The 16289-nt window shown below is 32.3% G+C and overlaps 1 protein-coding gene across 1 annotated transcript in view; it reads left to right on the top strand.

The window, feature by feature from the left end:
* Window positions 1-16289, top strand: part of LOC114325218 (dorsal-ventral patterning protein Sog) — a 399096-nt gene that overhangs the window by 225759 nt on the left and 157048 nt on the right. The window contains exon 2 of the mRNA XM_028273215.2: window positions 3844-3947. Coding sequence (XP_028129016.2) covers window positions 3844-3947 — 104 coding nt within the window. The remainder of the gene's footprint in view (window positions 1-3843; window positions 3948-16289) is intronic.

Here is a 16289-nt window from a genome sequence, read left to right as displayed (position 1 = left end):
AGATCAAAGTAACTATATAAATGAGATGCCAGAGAAATCAGCGCAAGAAAAGGACCTACGACCTTTAATACGCTATTTCACATTTGATATCCTCCCTTCCATTTTTACTTGTTTTTTCATCTCATTTAATATGAGGTTGACTACTATTTAATAGGAGTCTTCCTATCTTGTTCCAGTTGTTATTTTGATGTCTTGAACATGGCTGTTGTTTTTGCCTGAACTTTCACTTCAATTTTGCTTCTTATGTATATATTTTGTGTGGGTTTTATATAGAAGACGTTATTGTTAGTCGCAGTGTTAGTCACATTCTGTCGAATGATTTTTTTAAATCCACGAAGTACATTTATGCTGGTTTCATGTATTCTATAGATTTCTCAACTATTCGATCGATCATAAAGACCGCATCGTCACAAAATATTCCGATTATGAATCCTTGAATATTAATGAAACAATTTAGACTAAATCAATTTAGATCATCGGTGGCATTCACCGATGATCTTACTTTCTAAGGAAAACAAGAAAAGAGTTAAGAAATGTTATAAAAAGATTAGAAAAGGGGGTAAAATATTTTCACCTAGAAATAAACCAGGAAGAGTCAAAATACAGAGCAAACAGGAACAGATTACTTCCGTATCTAACGATTCAAGGGAATTTAATTTCGAGATATTGGTTCATTTTACCTATTTGGGGGATTATTATAGAAAAGAAAGGTCAGGAAGATTGGGAACATAAATTGGAAAAATAAAAAGATGAGAAACCCAAGACCACTGATGAAATCCAAATATGTATCGACATAGTTAAGGATATATAAAACGGTAATCAGGCCCACAGTGACAAATAGTAGTGAAGTAAGGGCAAGGAAAAAAGCAAATACGGAGAAATTGGAAAGATTGGAAAGAAAAATGTTCAGACCTACATATAAAGGCAATAACGCGGTGGATGGTTTGAATTGACGAATAAACAGGGAGCTACAGAAACTATATAATGAACCAAGCATTGGTCACTTCGTAAAACACAGAGAATCGGATGAATGGGGCACGTGATGAAAATGGAAAAAAGGGGATGCAAAAGATTGAGATTTTAGTAAAATATTACTAAATATTCAAAAAGAGTATTTTGAAAACGATCACTGATCTATAAATGAAAATGTTAAATAAATGATATATTTCATAACTGTTCTTTATTCCCAAAGAACTATTTAATATAATATATTTACTATTTTTAATGGGATATAAGCCACAATTTTACTAAACAATGATTTTATTATTAACGTTTCTACGTCCAAATCGGATGCCGTTGTTAAAATACAAAAAATATTAATACCAAAAATGTTGTTGCTTAGTACTGAAGCCGATATGTGAAACAATTGTGCATTTAATGATAGAAGTATATAATTTGGACCACATATACTGCACATATTTCTGTTCAAATTTAGATATGAGGCCATCTCAGATTTTGCCTTTTACAAAAATAGCGGGGATTCAAAATGGCGACTATACATTGTGACTAATAGCACGATAACTTTTGAACGAGACTTTAGATTGCAACCAAATTTGGTGTATAGGTTCTTTTTTTGATGTATAAGATCGAGGTCTTGAACCGGAAGAATCGGTTTACCAGAAGTTGTGTTTGTCCTGGTTTTTATGTAAAAATATGCTGTTTTTTTTTCAATTCTTTCACCCTGTATGTATTAATTTTTCAAAAAGTTAATACCGCCATTGAAAAGAGCGTAAAAATATTTTTTAGGAAATATTTTTAACTTTTTAGTTATGTTAATTACCATTTAATAAATGCAAAACGTATCTTCACATGTACCTATATGCGGCAGATTCGTGCAAATATTATAAGAATTATTGTGCATTTAATGGTAGAAGCATATAGTTTGGACCACATATACTACACATATAAAGGTTCAAATTTAGATATGAGGCCATCTCAGTTTTTGTTCCTTTTACAAAAATGGCGGGAATTCAAAATGGCGACTATACATATGTGACTACTAGCACGATAACTTTTGAACGAAACGTCAGATTTCAACCAAATTTGGTATGTAGTTTCTTTTTTTGATGAATAATATCGAGGTCTTGAACCGGAAGAATCGGTTTACCAGAATTTGTGTTTTTACTGTTTTTTTATGTAATAATATGTTGTTTCTTTTTCAATTCTTTCACCCTGTATATATAAATTTTTCAAAAAGGTAATAAAGCCATTGAAAAGAGTGTAAATATATTTTTTAGGAAAAATTTTAAACTTTTCAGTTGTGTTAATTACCATTTAATAAATGCATAACGTATGTTCACATGTACCTATGGGCGGCAGATTAATTTTGAATGCCCGCCATATTTGTAAGAGACTAAGGGCCGGTTGTTCGAACGCTAATCAAGAAGTTGATTATAATCAATCATTTATTGTAATCAATTTTCTTGATGGGAATCAAATCGCGACATGAAAAATACATGTAAAACACTAATCAGTTATTGATTGTAGGTAAAACAGTAATTAAAATATAGCCGCAGCTCTTAAATTATTAAAAATAGCTTATTATTATTATTGATTTGTAAGTAAAAACAAGAAATTAACATCAGAAAGAGTTTAATTATGTTTTATTTTAAATTAAAACCAAAATAATAAAATAAATCAGTCAACATAACCTCAAAATGCGACATTTGTCAGAAGTACGCTTAATCAAATAAAATTGTAATTAAATATTTGATAATGATCAGTTTTGATTAGCGTTCGAACAACCGGCCCTAAATCTGAGATGGCCTCATATCTAAATTTGAATCTTTGTATGTGTAGTATGTGTGGTCTACATTATATGCTTCTACCATTAAATGCACAATAATTCTTATATTATTATTTGCACGAATCTGCCGCACATAGGTACCTACATGTGAAGATACGTTATGCATGTATTAAATGGTAATTAATATAACTAAAGAGTTCAAAATATTTCATAAAAAATATTTTTATGCTCTTTTCAACGCCGGTATCACCTTTTTGAAAAATTAATATATACAGGGTGAAAGAATTGAAAAAGAAACAGCATATTTTTACATAAAAAAAAAGAGTAAAAATACAAATTCTGGTACCGATACTTCCGGTTCAAGACCTTGATATTATTAATCAAAAAAAGAATATATGTATATAATATGTAATAAGAATATATGTGGTCCAAATTATATGCTTCTACCATTAAATGCACAATAATTCTTATAATATTTGCACGAATCTGCCGCATATAGGTACATGTGAAGATACGTTTTGCATTTATTAAATGGTAATTAACATAACTAAAAAGTTAAAAATATTTCCTAAAAAATATTTGTACGCTCTTTTTAATGGCCGTATTAACTATTTGAAAAATTAATACATAGGTACAGAGTGACATAATTGAAAAAAAAATCAACATATTTTTACATAAAAACCAGGTAAAAAATTCTTTTAATAATTTATTTAATCTGACTCATTTATATCGGCAATTCAGACATATACCTATTATACGTATTATACCAATATTTATGAGTTGCGTTCCTGGGACGACTTTTGACAACGGCATCCAATTTAGACGTCAAAACGTTAATAATAAAATCATTTTTTTAGTAAAATTGTGGCGTATATCCCATTAAAAATAGTTAATTGCCAAAATGCCACAAGAAAATAGCTTCAGAACAACATAATATATTTAATTAATATTAATATAAATAATAAGAATATAAATTTGTATAAATATTGTAAAATATACCATTTTTGTGCCACACTCAAGTTTTGCTTTGATTTTGACGAAAACTCTAAATTTTTTGTCAGTTAGATTTTTACTGAAATGTTTTTTCGTTGTTGCAGAATGTGTGTTTGGAAAACAAATACGGGAGCTAGGCTCGCAATGGATTCCAGATTTAGGAGTGCCCATCGGAGTCCTGTACTGCATGAAATGTGAATGCGTACCGGTAAGTACGTGTTATTTTTATAAACTAGATTTTATTTCCTACCACAAATTAATCATCTGATTTTACTTGATGTTATTTACATCCCATTACGATTTGATTGTTCTGTGTTTGACTTATTTTCAAACTTTGACCTATAGAGAATAACATTCCCTGAATAAAATCAAAGTAATTACTATAACAATTATCTTCATTTTCAAAAAAAGATTTAGTGTTTGTTTTTGTATTTTTAGTTTATAGCCAGATGGGGTGTTATTTGACCTAGCATGGCGAGCTACCCCAAATTTTATTGTTCTGACCTTTAGGGCTGGTCAATAATAATATAAATTTAAAATCGCAACTGAATCCCGCCATCGCACTGTGTTCCAAATGTCGAAAAGGTGGTCATGAACCTTTAAAAGCGTATATTGTTCATATACTTCCGAATTACTTTAAGTAAGTACATACAATATTTAGAACCTACTACTTAAGTACAATTAATAACACTTGTATTCAAACAACTGCAGCAATGCAAAGGCAGTTAAAGGCAGCTAAATCAATGTGATTCTGAATCTTCTGAGTGTACATTTTGAGATTAATAAACATTAATCGCAGAATTATGCACAATTATGTATTTTTACGAAATTTTAATAATTTCATGTACCTATATTTTCACTGTTTATTTATTAACAAATTGTATGCATTTGTTGTTATCAAATGTTTAGTCCACTTTTATCTTACATTAATACATACATACTTTATAAAGAAGAATCTGCTTTACGGCAATAAAATTGATAAACCACAAAATGTTTTACAGCGTCTTTTTGACGTTCACTGCCGGCCAAAATAATGTCGTACATGGCTCACTTGTCCCGGAGTTATGAATAAGAATAGACTCGGTCTGATCTTTATACCTGCGTATTACGACTCTACGATAGTATGAGAAAACAACTGTAAACATAAAAATCTCTAAATAGGGATTTTTTATTTTACCTCATGACCACATTTTCAGCATTTGGATTTGGAACCACTGTGCTTCGCCGTCGCATTAGCCACCATCTTATTTAAATTTAAAGGAGAACCGTTTTTGCTCACTATCTCCGCGATTTTTAACTTTTCGACAAAAATGGTGAAGACTGAAATTGTTGCAAATGCGACTACCTACAATTTTTTTGCAATTTGATTCGTGAGAACGATATTTTTTGAGTCAGGGGAAAATAGCTGAAGGAGGAAAAGCGTAATTATTTAAATTATATCTCGTTGTTTTATTAACTTACGCTGCAATTGTACTTAAACAAGAATGGAAAGAATTATATTTTATACAATTTTGATTGGTAAAATCAATATAGGCCATAAGTTCGTTCCTGTCTATGACTTGCTGCTGATGACGTCAGCGACTTTTTCTTCTTCATGTGCCGTGCTCGATTATCGAGTGTTGGCTATCAAATTGGCTATAGTAGTTTTGTTGGCGGCAGTTAAAAAAAGAGACTCATAGGATCTGTTAAACCTCTCAGGTTTTTAAGTCATGACGTTCTTCTTCGACCTGGCCCGCTTCTTCCGTCTGCCGTTTTTTTTATCTTTATTTGTTTATAACTATATATATATCATCAAAATCGGCTGCAGTAAACATATAGGTTATTAATATAGATATCCATACTACTCAAAAAATTTGGTTTCGGCCTGGAGGGGATGTGTCACGAGAAAAATCTTATTTCTCTGGACTATAAGTGAAAAAATATGAGAAAAGCCTATGTTCAGCAATGGACGTTGGAGTAGATGATGACGATGCTGAATAAATTAATAGCAAATTCAATTATTTTAATTAAAATAAAAATAAATAAATAAATAATGTTTATTAGTTAAAAATGTCGGCAATATACGATGCAATTTCCTGCCTACGCAACTTAGCAACGTGTCATCATAAAAGTTATTTAATAAATTTAAAAATATAAAAAAAAAGTTATTAAGCATATGCAACTTTGTTTAAGTAAATATTTACAGAAATACGTGTTAACATTTCCATCTTGCAATCGACTTATCCCATCTATTTGAATATTAGTAAACAAACTATGATCTCTACAACACAACAAAATGTGCAGATCCGTATCTATTATTAGAGTAGATATTAATTTTCATGATCAAAATTTTAGGCTTTCAAACTTTATCTATATTTGAAATATATTTTTGCCTAATCTTTTGATTAAAATGAGATAATTTCGGTAATTTTTGATAATTTTTGCTTATACATAGATTAATTATTTAGTCTGATAACAATACGCAAACAAATTTTAGTATCATTATAATAGGAAGAGTTGAATTATCAGGTTTAAGAAGGGCAATAGACTTACAAAATAACATAAACAAGCAAAAATATGAAACGTTATATGGCCGGTTTCACCAACGACAAATAGTAGTTTATTCTATGAATAAAGTTATTCGACCAATAAACTGACATTTCTCCATTTTGCTGACGTCAAATAAGACTGATTTTATTTAATTATCAAATAAATGCTTACTTTTCGAACAAATTGGTAAGTTAATCTCGCTGTAAATATTTATAAGAAAGTAAATTCGCCAGTTCAACTTGAAATTATCAAAATTATATTGAAACAAAATGTAAATATAAACGTCTAATAAATTTTATTCGACGATTAAACTATTCATTGATCAAGAAATCAAAAAAATGGTTTCGGAAAATGTCCCATTGAACACGCAGAGGTCCAGAAGCTCTATTTGGACCCAGTTTTCGGAGTTCCTACGAGTGAGAAATGTTACGCTTGAAAGATCTACTACCATATCGGAACTAGCAAAAATTCTCGAGGATTATGCCTTTAACATGAAAAAAAGCAATGGCGAAGGCTATAAAGAGTCGTCTGTAAAGTCAATGTGGAATACTACAGCAAAAATGGTACAAGAAAAATATTTTAGGGAGTATGGCATAAAAATCGACCCTTTCACAGATACATCTTTCAAATGTGCAAGATTGGCCAGAGATACCAAGCGGTGGCAGCTTCAAAGTGTTCAAGAAAACAGAAAACTCAGTTCAAAAGCATTATCCATCGAAGAACTATTAAAATTCATCCAAAGCCACGACGAGTAAACCCCCGATGGAGCACAAAAAAAGTTTTTTCACCTTTGCTCATTTGAACTTGCTTGGAGAGGCAATGAGGCCGTAAACTGCAAGATTCACTTTTTCCAGAAGAAATTTGATGTTATGATGTTATGAATACAGCAGCATTTTTTTCCAAAACAAATCAAGGCGGTTCGAAAAGTTTGGCAAGCATCAATTGGCTGGTAAGAAATTCATGAAACGAAAATTATGCCCAGTTAGATTATTTTTGTTAAAGTTAACTGGAATATCTAGGCCATATAATGAGAGGCCAAAAGTACTCCCTGCTAAGACTCATAATCCAAGGAAAAATCTTGGGAAAAAGAAATGTGGGACGTAGAAGGATTTCCTGGTTGCGAAATTTAAGGGAGTGGTACGGGTGCAGTTCAATACAATTGTTCAGAGCTGCAGCCAACAAAGTTAAAATTGCTGTGATGGTAGACAACCTCGGATAGGAAACGGTACTGGAAGAAGAAGAAATTGCAGTAAAAAGAAGACTGAAATTAATGGAAAAAAGGGGACCAAAGATTTTATCAGCAGACTCTTTCTTACCGTTCACCCTAACTGGAAGGATGGATGTGGGTTCAAAAACTATCCACTTGGAATCAACACCGTATCTAAGTGAACAAAAATGTCAGCTCAAAAAATTGGAATAGACACAAAAAAACATATAACAAACCATTCTCATTGATCTTCAGCTATGTCAGCCTTGTTCAAGCAAGGTGTTTCTGAACAGGAGTTAATTAAATTAACGGGTCACTCAAGCTGGACTTTCGAGTTCCTAAATGCTACAGGTCAATAATACACAAAATCATGCTTGATAACCCGGAAGTCCGGCTAACCCGGACCGATTTTCGTCAGACAAACATTTCAACAATTAAAATGTATGTAATATAATATTTGAGAGATAATGGGTATTTGTGTAATTTGAACTATACGATAGTAAAAATGACTCATGGCACACGGCGGCAGAGCGACGTCCGTTGCCTCGGATTATGGGAAACAACAGGCACCTGTTATTCCTTTATTTATTTCAAACTGTCTTAGTATTATTTAAAAAAGACTATTTAAAAAATTCTTTTTGAAGCAATGGTCTTAGTTTCCACTGTTCTTAAAATAACATAACATCGTTCCGATTGTGACCGTATTGTGTGTAGTACAGTCGTATTCCAATTATAACGGAGTTTATCTGTAAGTATACCGTATTTTATTAATTTTTACCATAATATTATCCGGCTAACTCGAATTTTCGATAACCCGGATCGGCCGTGGTCCCGATTAATCCGAGTTATCAGGTTCCACTGTACATATTTTTACCTGAACTACTTAACGTTTTGATTTCCACTCCGAGAATCGTTGGCAATAGTATATTGTACAACAAGAGAGAAAAAGGACATATTTCTCACGAGCGCAGAAGTTTGTTGCCGCAAATCAAGCGAGAGAGAAATATGTCATTTTCTCTCGTGTTGTACACTGTACTTTTTCTATGGATGCGTTTTAGTCAAGAGTTCAAACTTCAAAATTAAATAATTTAGGTGCTTTTAGGTACCTATATTATATGCCTGAATTGAAATAAAATACATATGTACATATAGGTATTTAATATTCTTAATATTTATATACTTTATTTATTTAAAATTATAATTCACAGTTGAACAGTCTTAAAAGGTAATTTTTGATAAGTTTTGACAAGTTTGAACACATTTTGTTTGACAAAAATAATTGTGTTTGTATTGTGCATGTTACCATGGAAATGGCGATCATAATATGTATGTAAACCGGCGGTGAACCCGTAAGAAAAAATATTTCTCACTGCAATGGCCGACTTTTCTCACTGCCTGAGAAATTGGTTATTTTGAATGTATGTAAGTAGTGGGAGAAGTTGCAAATTGTATAGCATCCATAGAAAAAAGTTATTATTCAACGATTAGTCCATTTACTCACGATGTTTGCTCAAAATTTTAACGAACCGCTTACATTGACATGAAATGAGGCATACACATAGCTAACATATCAAAGAAAGACAAAGCTAACATATCATATTGTGCCGATGTATGCTTTTGCCCTGGAGTGAAGTTCACCCCTTCTTGGGGGTGAAAAAATATAAATTCAAAGTAAGTCCGGAAGTGGATAAACTGACTAATTCTAAGCAACTTTTGTTATATAGCGTTTTTTCACTAACTCAATACTTTTCGTGTTATTTGCCAGTGAATATGTTCCTTTATCAACAAAAAAAACCATATTTTTACAGGGTTTTTCGCAAATAACTCAAAAGTAAGTATTTTATCGAAAAAACATTCTTAGCAAAAAAATAACTTATAAAAAAGTGAACAAAATGGTGTATACGTGGGGTCTCTAGATCCAGAAAAAAACAGAGTTGTAGCTAAGGAAATGTAGGTTCATATTCATCAAATTCCAAGTCGAATATTTCAATGTGAAATAACTAAAAAATTAAGAACTTTTGGGAAAAACTCTTTAAGTAAAAACCTGCATTTTAAAGTTTATGAAAAAAGCTTTATTTTTGTTTTTTCAAAAAAGTTTCTAGCGTTAAAAGTAAGCCAGTTACGCTCATAATAAAGTTGGTCCCTTTTTTCGGAACCACCCCCCCCCAATTAGTACCTCAAATGATATTTACCGCTACCGCTTGACAAGTTGCTATAATTATCTATTATTTATACGATCTGTAAGTTTCATCGGTTCAAAGTGTTTGGTTTTGAAAAAGAAATATTTTAAAGTAAAATTTTTTTAATATTTAATTTTTTAAAAAACTAATTTTTTTTCAAAATAACTTCAAAAGTATTAGTGACACTAAAAATCTCAGATAGTAAATAAATGTAGACTTTTTTGAAAATTTTGGATTTTTTATTTTTTTGTAAAACAAAAATTGTTTAAGATATGGCTGTTCAAAATTTATATCACTCGTGATTAGTGACTCGTTCAAGGGTTTCAACCCTTTCAACTACAGCTCATTCAAAAATAAACACATTGAACCGATGGAACTTACAGATAATATGTACAATACGTACATGAATAAAGGAACTTGTAAAGTTTAACGATTAATTTTATATGGTATTCTAATTATGGGGTGATTTTCACGATTTTTTTACCACAAGAGGGTCCACTTTTATTTTCAGCGTAGGTTTTGATGCTATAAACTTTTATAAAAAAAATACAGCTTTTTTTAAAGGCTTTGATAAGATTAATTGTATAATCAATATAATCAATTGTTTAAAAACAAGTATTTAAACAATTTTTCGACCACGGTACCGCCTCGCACTCTGTGGAGTTGTTATAAGGACCTCTTCTTGAGTAAGTTTGTGCAAAATAATCGAATCGGAATAATTTACCTAACGGGGGCGACGATACAGCCTGGACTATATTACCAAACTAAAGACAAGAATTGTTCACATTTTTCAGTTTAATCCTCCGTTCTTATTTATTTTCCACTCACGTTGTCAAGTCACGTTGGCAACTTTTTACAGAAAATCTCTGTACTAGGAAATTTAATTATCTCTAAACTTTATTTTCATCTGTCGTGAAATATACTAACTTGATATTATTTCCGCAATTTCGAGCCGTTGTTATTTGGTGCTAGGCGAGGCTAGAAAGTTTATATTTTCTTTAACTTCCACATTGTTAGAAACTAAACGAAAATGAACACGTCTTCTGGCAATAAATCAGAAGAAAAACTACGAACTTTAATACAAGTTTACAGAAAAAGTTAAATGATTGCGAAACTTAATTTCCAGAAAACCGTAAAATAAACTAATGTAACCACATTTTGCAAAATTTTCTCGGCATTCTTTACTATCATTTTCTCGCATCAAGAACTTTTCCTGAAGCTCCTCGCATTTTTTAATCAACGAGCACATTACAAACGTGTTTTTAATAAAAAATAATGATTCTCGTTCCTGTGTTTAGTCTGATTTTATTTTTATTTCGCAACAATTTTCATTTTGAGACATCTCGAACGGGAAATTTGGTTCCAGAGCGACAGTATCGGTTGAAAATATGGTCTTTTTATTTGAATTTATGCCTTCAGTGTTTATAGCTATTTGCATTTTTAAAATGGAGCTATTTTCTGCTACATTACATAAATTTTTTGTTAGTATTTTTGCATTTTGCGTATTTGAAACTCTTGAATAAAAAGTAAATTAGGTTAGCAGTGATGATAAGCAATGTTGCCTGCTCTTTTAGATATTATACAGTTAACATCTATATTACTTAACTAAATAAAATATTACTTAATTATTACAATTGAAATTAATTTACTAAAATAACATATCTACGCCAGTCAATGGGAGCAAGAATAGGATGTTACCTCCGAATTCTATCCTACTGCATGGATTTTAATGAAATTTTGGGCCTAGCCTCTACTTATCTCCTAAATCAAAGTCTACCCTATGCCGATGTGTGCTTTTATCTTGGGGGTGGTTCCCACCCCTTCTGAGGGGCGGAAAATTTTTTAGTTAAAATTATCACGGAATTCACTAGAGCAGAGTTTCCCAAACTTATTTTTCCGTGGCCCGGTTATTTTTGTGCTTGTCCTTCGTGACCCACTAATTTTTTGCATACCCTGGTGTGTGTGTACAAGGGAACATATTTAAATACTTATTATAGTTTTATTTTAATAAAGAATCGTTAGCTCAAACAAAAATGTAATAACATACATATTACATACATACATAATCGATTGCCTCTTTTACCATTAGGTGTCTTTATTATTGAGAAGTGTGCAGTTGTTTCTGGTTAACTAAAAATTTCACGTATGGAGGAAAATATGTTAATTTTATTCTCAGGTCCGGTTCGACTTCCAAACAGTTCCAAAATTTATTTTTGAAGAAAACCAGTGTTAAAAGCCCTGCCTCACACTTATAGGTCGTAACAAAAGCAATTAGAAACTTTATTTATCGCTTCTAAAAATATATATGTTTTATAAAGACAGCCAAAAATCTATCAGTGGTATTTTGTCAAATATGTATTTAAGTGCCCTATCACACGATAGTTCAATTACTGACTCAATATCTAAATCCGGAAGTCATGTCTCGGATTCTACGTCCATTGTAAATGGATTCCTTATCTATACTTTGTTGCTGTGGATGGGGGAAAATATTGTTCAAGAAGTCAAAAATGTCACAAAGATAGGCTACCTTGATTAACCAATAGACATCATGAAATCTGTCTTTAAATTGGAACATTGCATCCCTAGCCGTTGGTGGAAATTGTTCTAAGAACATTGAAATTCCTTCCTTCAATTCAATATGTCTTTTTAAATTATTCCCTTTTGATAGCCAACGCACTTCGCAGTGTAAAAGGAGATGTTCATGTTCACTCCCCATTTCTTTGCACAAAGCAGAGAATACTCTTGAGTTCAGTGGGCGAGATTTTATGAAGTTTATAAATTTTACACACTCTTTCATAGATTCGGTTAAAACAGTGGCATTTTTTTACAGCTAATGCCTCTCTGTGGATTCTACAATGCACCCAAACACATTCTGGTGCTACAGCTTTGATCGGCGGAAAAGCCTGGCGTCAGTCAGAGCGCGGCCTTAAATAGAAAAACGGCGAGGCGACCCGGCATTTTGCTTTCGTGGCCCGGTACCGGGTCGCGACCCACCATTTGGGAAACGCTGCACTGGAGAACCTAATTCGAAGCAAAAAATGTTCTATAATTTTTTTTTGAAAACTCATTACTTTTTGAGTTATTCGTGATTGAAAATTGGCCATTTTCATTGAAACATAATACATTTTCGAACGGTTTTTTGCGAATACCTGAAAAACTTCATCTAACGAAAAAACTATATTCAACATTTTTGTAAGTTATAAAAAAAACAAATAGACACTTGCCTCCATAACTCCTCTAGTTATAATACAAAAAGAGATATGGTAGGTGAAAATAGTTTGTTTTTTGGTACATTCTCAAATTGGTGTATTCAACTTCAAATAACATAGAAACGGTCGATTTTAGGTGTATAATGCCACCAATACCTTTTGTAGTGCTTGAAAAGTCCTTTAAAATTATATTATTAAGTCCCTTACATTAAAACTGAGCGAGATATGCTGGAAACAAAATTGATAACTAATGTGTTGAGAAGTAATTTTAACACTCATCCACCAAAATGTAAATGCATTGTTTTCTTTCTACAATACCTTTTACTATAGTGATATTTCTATGTTCAGAAAGTTGGACGGGTTTAAAATGAATGGTTTTTGAAAAAAAAAATCAAATTATAGAGCATTTTTAAATTTTCTTAAAAATCTTCCTTTTTCTCCATGTAAATTGAAAATGATAAGAGATACAGTAATGAAAAATAAAAAGGAAATTCTTATATAAAAAACCTACATTTTGTGTGGTATCTTTTTTTATATCTCTTATCATTTTCGAGTTACATGGAGAAAAAGAAGATTTTTAAGAAAATTTAAAAATGCGCTCTATAATTTGATCTTATTTTTTTTTTAAAAACCATTCATTTTAAACCAGAGCAACTTTTTGAACATACAAATAACACTATAATAAAAATTATTGTAGACGGAAAACGATGTATTTAAATTCTGATGGATGAGGGGTTAAATATACTTCTCATTTCTTCTTAAAATACATTAGTCATCAACTTTTTTGCAGAATATCTCGCTTAGTTTGAATGTAATCGACATTTAGTATTGCTCATTTTAAAGGTCTTTTCTAGCACTATAATAGTTGTAAGTATCATTACACATCTAAAATCAACCGTTTCTCTGTTATTTCAAGTTGAATACACCGATTTGAGCATGCAGCAAAAAAACAAACTCTTCTTACCTACCATATCCCTCTTTCTATTTTAACTAGAAGATTTATGAAGGAACGAATCTCTTTGTTTTTTTATAACCTGCAGAAATATTTTATATAGTTTTTTTTGTTAGATGCATAGTTTTTAAGGTATTCACAAAAATCCGTTCGAAAAGGTGTCATTTTTCAATGAAAATGGCCAATTTTCAACCACGAATAACTCAAAAAATATTGTGTTTTTAAAAAATATTTATAGAACAGTTTTTGCTTAAAATTAGGTTCTCTAGCCTCTTCCGTAGCTATTTTAACCAAAACATTCAGGATTTTAATGTCGTATTAGTAAGAGAAATAATGTACATAGAAAACAAAATTGGAATATGTCGGACACATAGTGAGAAATGAAACCAAATATACAATAATAAAATGAGAAACGTAGGAAAGACGTCGACAGAAGATGAATATCCGGGTTAAGCAACTTAAAAATCTGGTTTGCAACATCCACCAAGAGACTATTCAGAGCAGCAACAAATAAAATTATCTTTGCCAGAATGATTGCGAACAAATGGATAGCCACTAGAAGAAGAAGAAATGATAAGTGTGCAATGGCCACTCTTGTCGAATTTCATGAGCCACGAGAATGTTATGCAACGTGTTCAAAGTTCCAACACGGTGGCTAATGTCATTCTTTCTCAAATATCCTTTCCTTGCTAAACACAAGAAACCAAAAGATTTGTGAACATTATTACTGAGGCTTCGGGTGCTATTTGCTTTCGGGTCTCTTCGGCTGATATGGATTTACCAAGATAAGATTAAAGTCTTGTAAAATAATGCCGGTGTTCAACACTAAGATTATCCACAAAAATATTAGATTTTTATAAACATCTAGGTATTTTGTGTGTGTGTGTGTGTTTTGTGTTGAGAGACCATTGGGCTAAATTCACTAGCGACATGGACTACGACCTATATGGTGCCCAAAAGAAAGTATGGAAAATGCTTCGGAACAGGAAAAAACCAGTTAACGAGTTCGTGCAGGTCAAGGGAGTACCCATAGAGACATGACAACAGCATTTTAAAGAGCTATATGATGCTGAAGAAACGCTGAATATAAATGAATACGAAACACATATAAGTGCTTCAATCAATGACGAAGAGGTAAAAGCAAAGATCAAGAAGCTAAAAAACAGAAAATCACCTGGAACGGATCGTATACCCAATGAACTTTAAAAATATGGAGGCCCTGAACTTGGAAGTAAACTGTCGCAACTCTTTAAAAAAATCTTAAACGAAACAGAAACACCAGAGGAATGTCATAAGAGCATCACAATCCCCATATTTAAAAAAGGACAAAAAACTTGCCCACAAAACTACATAGGAATAACCCTCTTAAATACAACGATGAAACTTTTCACGGGTATATTCTTAAGGACAAACTGGAAAGACAAATCACTAATGCTGAAGATCAACAAGGTTTTACAAAGGGGCGATCTATAACAGACGCAGTATTTATAATAAAACAAAAGAAAAAGCTATAGAATTCGGCATGCCAGCGTATATTTGCTTCATTGATCTGATGAAGGCGCGTTTGACAGAGTTCGCCTGGGAGACATTCTAAATATATTAATAGAAAATAAAACACCAACCAAGATAACAAAGATAGTCCATAACCTAAATAACAACAACGTAACCAAAGTTAGAGCAGAAGACCAGTTCACTGAAAATATTTAAACACCGGGAGGGATTAGACAAGGAGACAGTTTAAGCCCCTTCTTGCCCTACGCATGGGCAAAATTATAAACAAAGTAACATCTCTTAATCTCGGATATAGAATGGGCAACAAAAGAATTGGTATGGTGTGTTACGCAGATGACGCAGCAATTATTGCTAAATCAGAAGATGATCTTCAGAGACAGCTCTTTCAGTTCTTTCAAGTAAGCCGCCAACTAAATATGAACATTTCTACCAAAAAAACTAAATGTATGACAATAGCAAAAGATCCGCTCAGATGTAAGTTAGTGGTTGAGAACAACCCCATAGAACAGGTGATCCAATTCAGATATCTGGGCATAGATATATCAAGCACTCACGACCCAGTAAAAGACCTGAGGAGTCAGATCAACAAAGCATCTGCATTGTCAGGATGTCTGCGGGAGATAGTCTGGTCAAATCCGTATATGCGCACTGCGCACAGATAGTAAAATTAGAATCTACAAGACTTGAACACGACCGATCATGACATATGGCATGGAAGTGCGCGAAGACACCAACAAAACGAAACAGATGCTAAGAGTTGCCGAATTGAAAACCCTAAGAACAATAGTGGGGAAAACAAGAAGAGACAGAGTAAGATATACAGACATTAGAGAGCAATGGGGAAGGCAGCGCAAGAGGATGTGGTGCAGCCATGTAAGACGAATGGATGATAATAGACTCCCAAAAATTGCCCTAGAAAACATCCCGCCCGGTTCAAGACCCCCCGGAAAACCACCTAAAA

This window comes from Diabrotica virgifera, chromosome 2, assembly GCF_917563875.1.
Source record: "Diabrotica virgifera virgifera chromosome 2, PGI_DIABVI_V3a".
Classification (NCBI taxonomy): domain Eukaryota; kingdom Metazoa; phylum Arthropoda; class Insecta; order Coleoptera; family Chrysomelidae; genus Diabrotica; species Diabrotica virgifera.
Note: the sequence above shows the minus strand (reverse complement) of the source record. Positions and strands in the feature narration are given on the sequence as shown.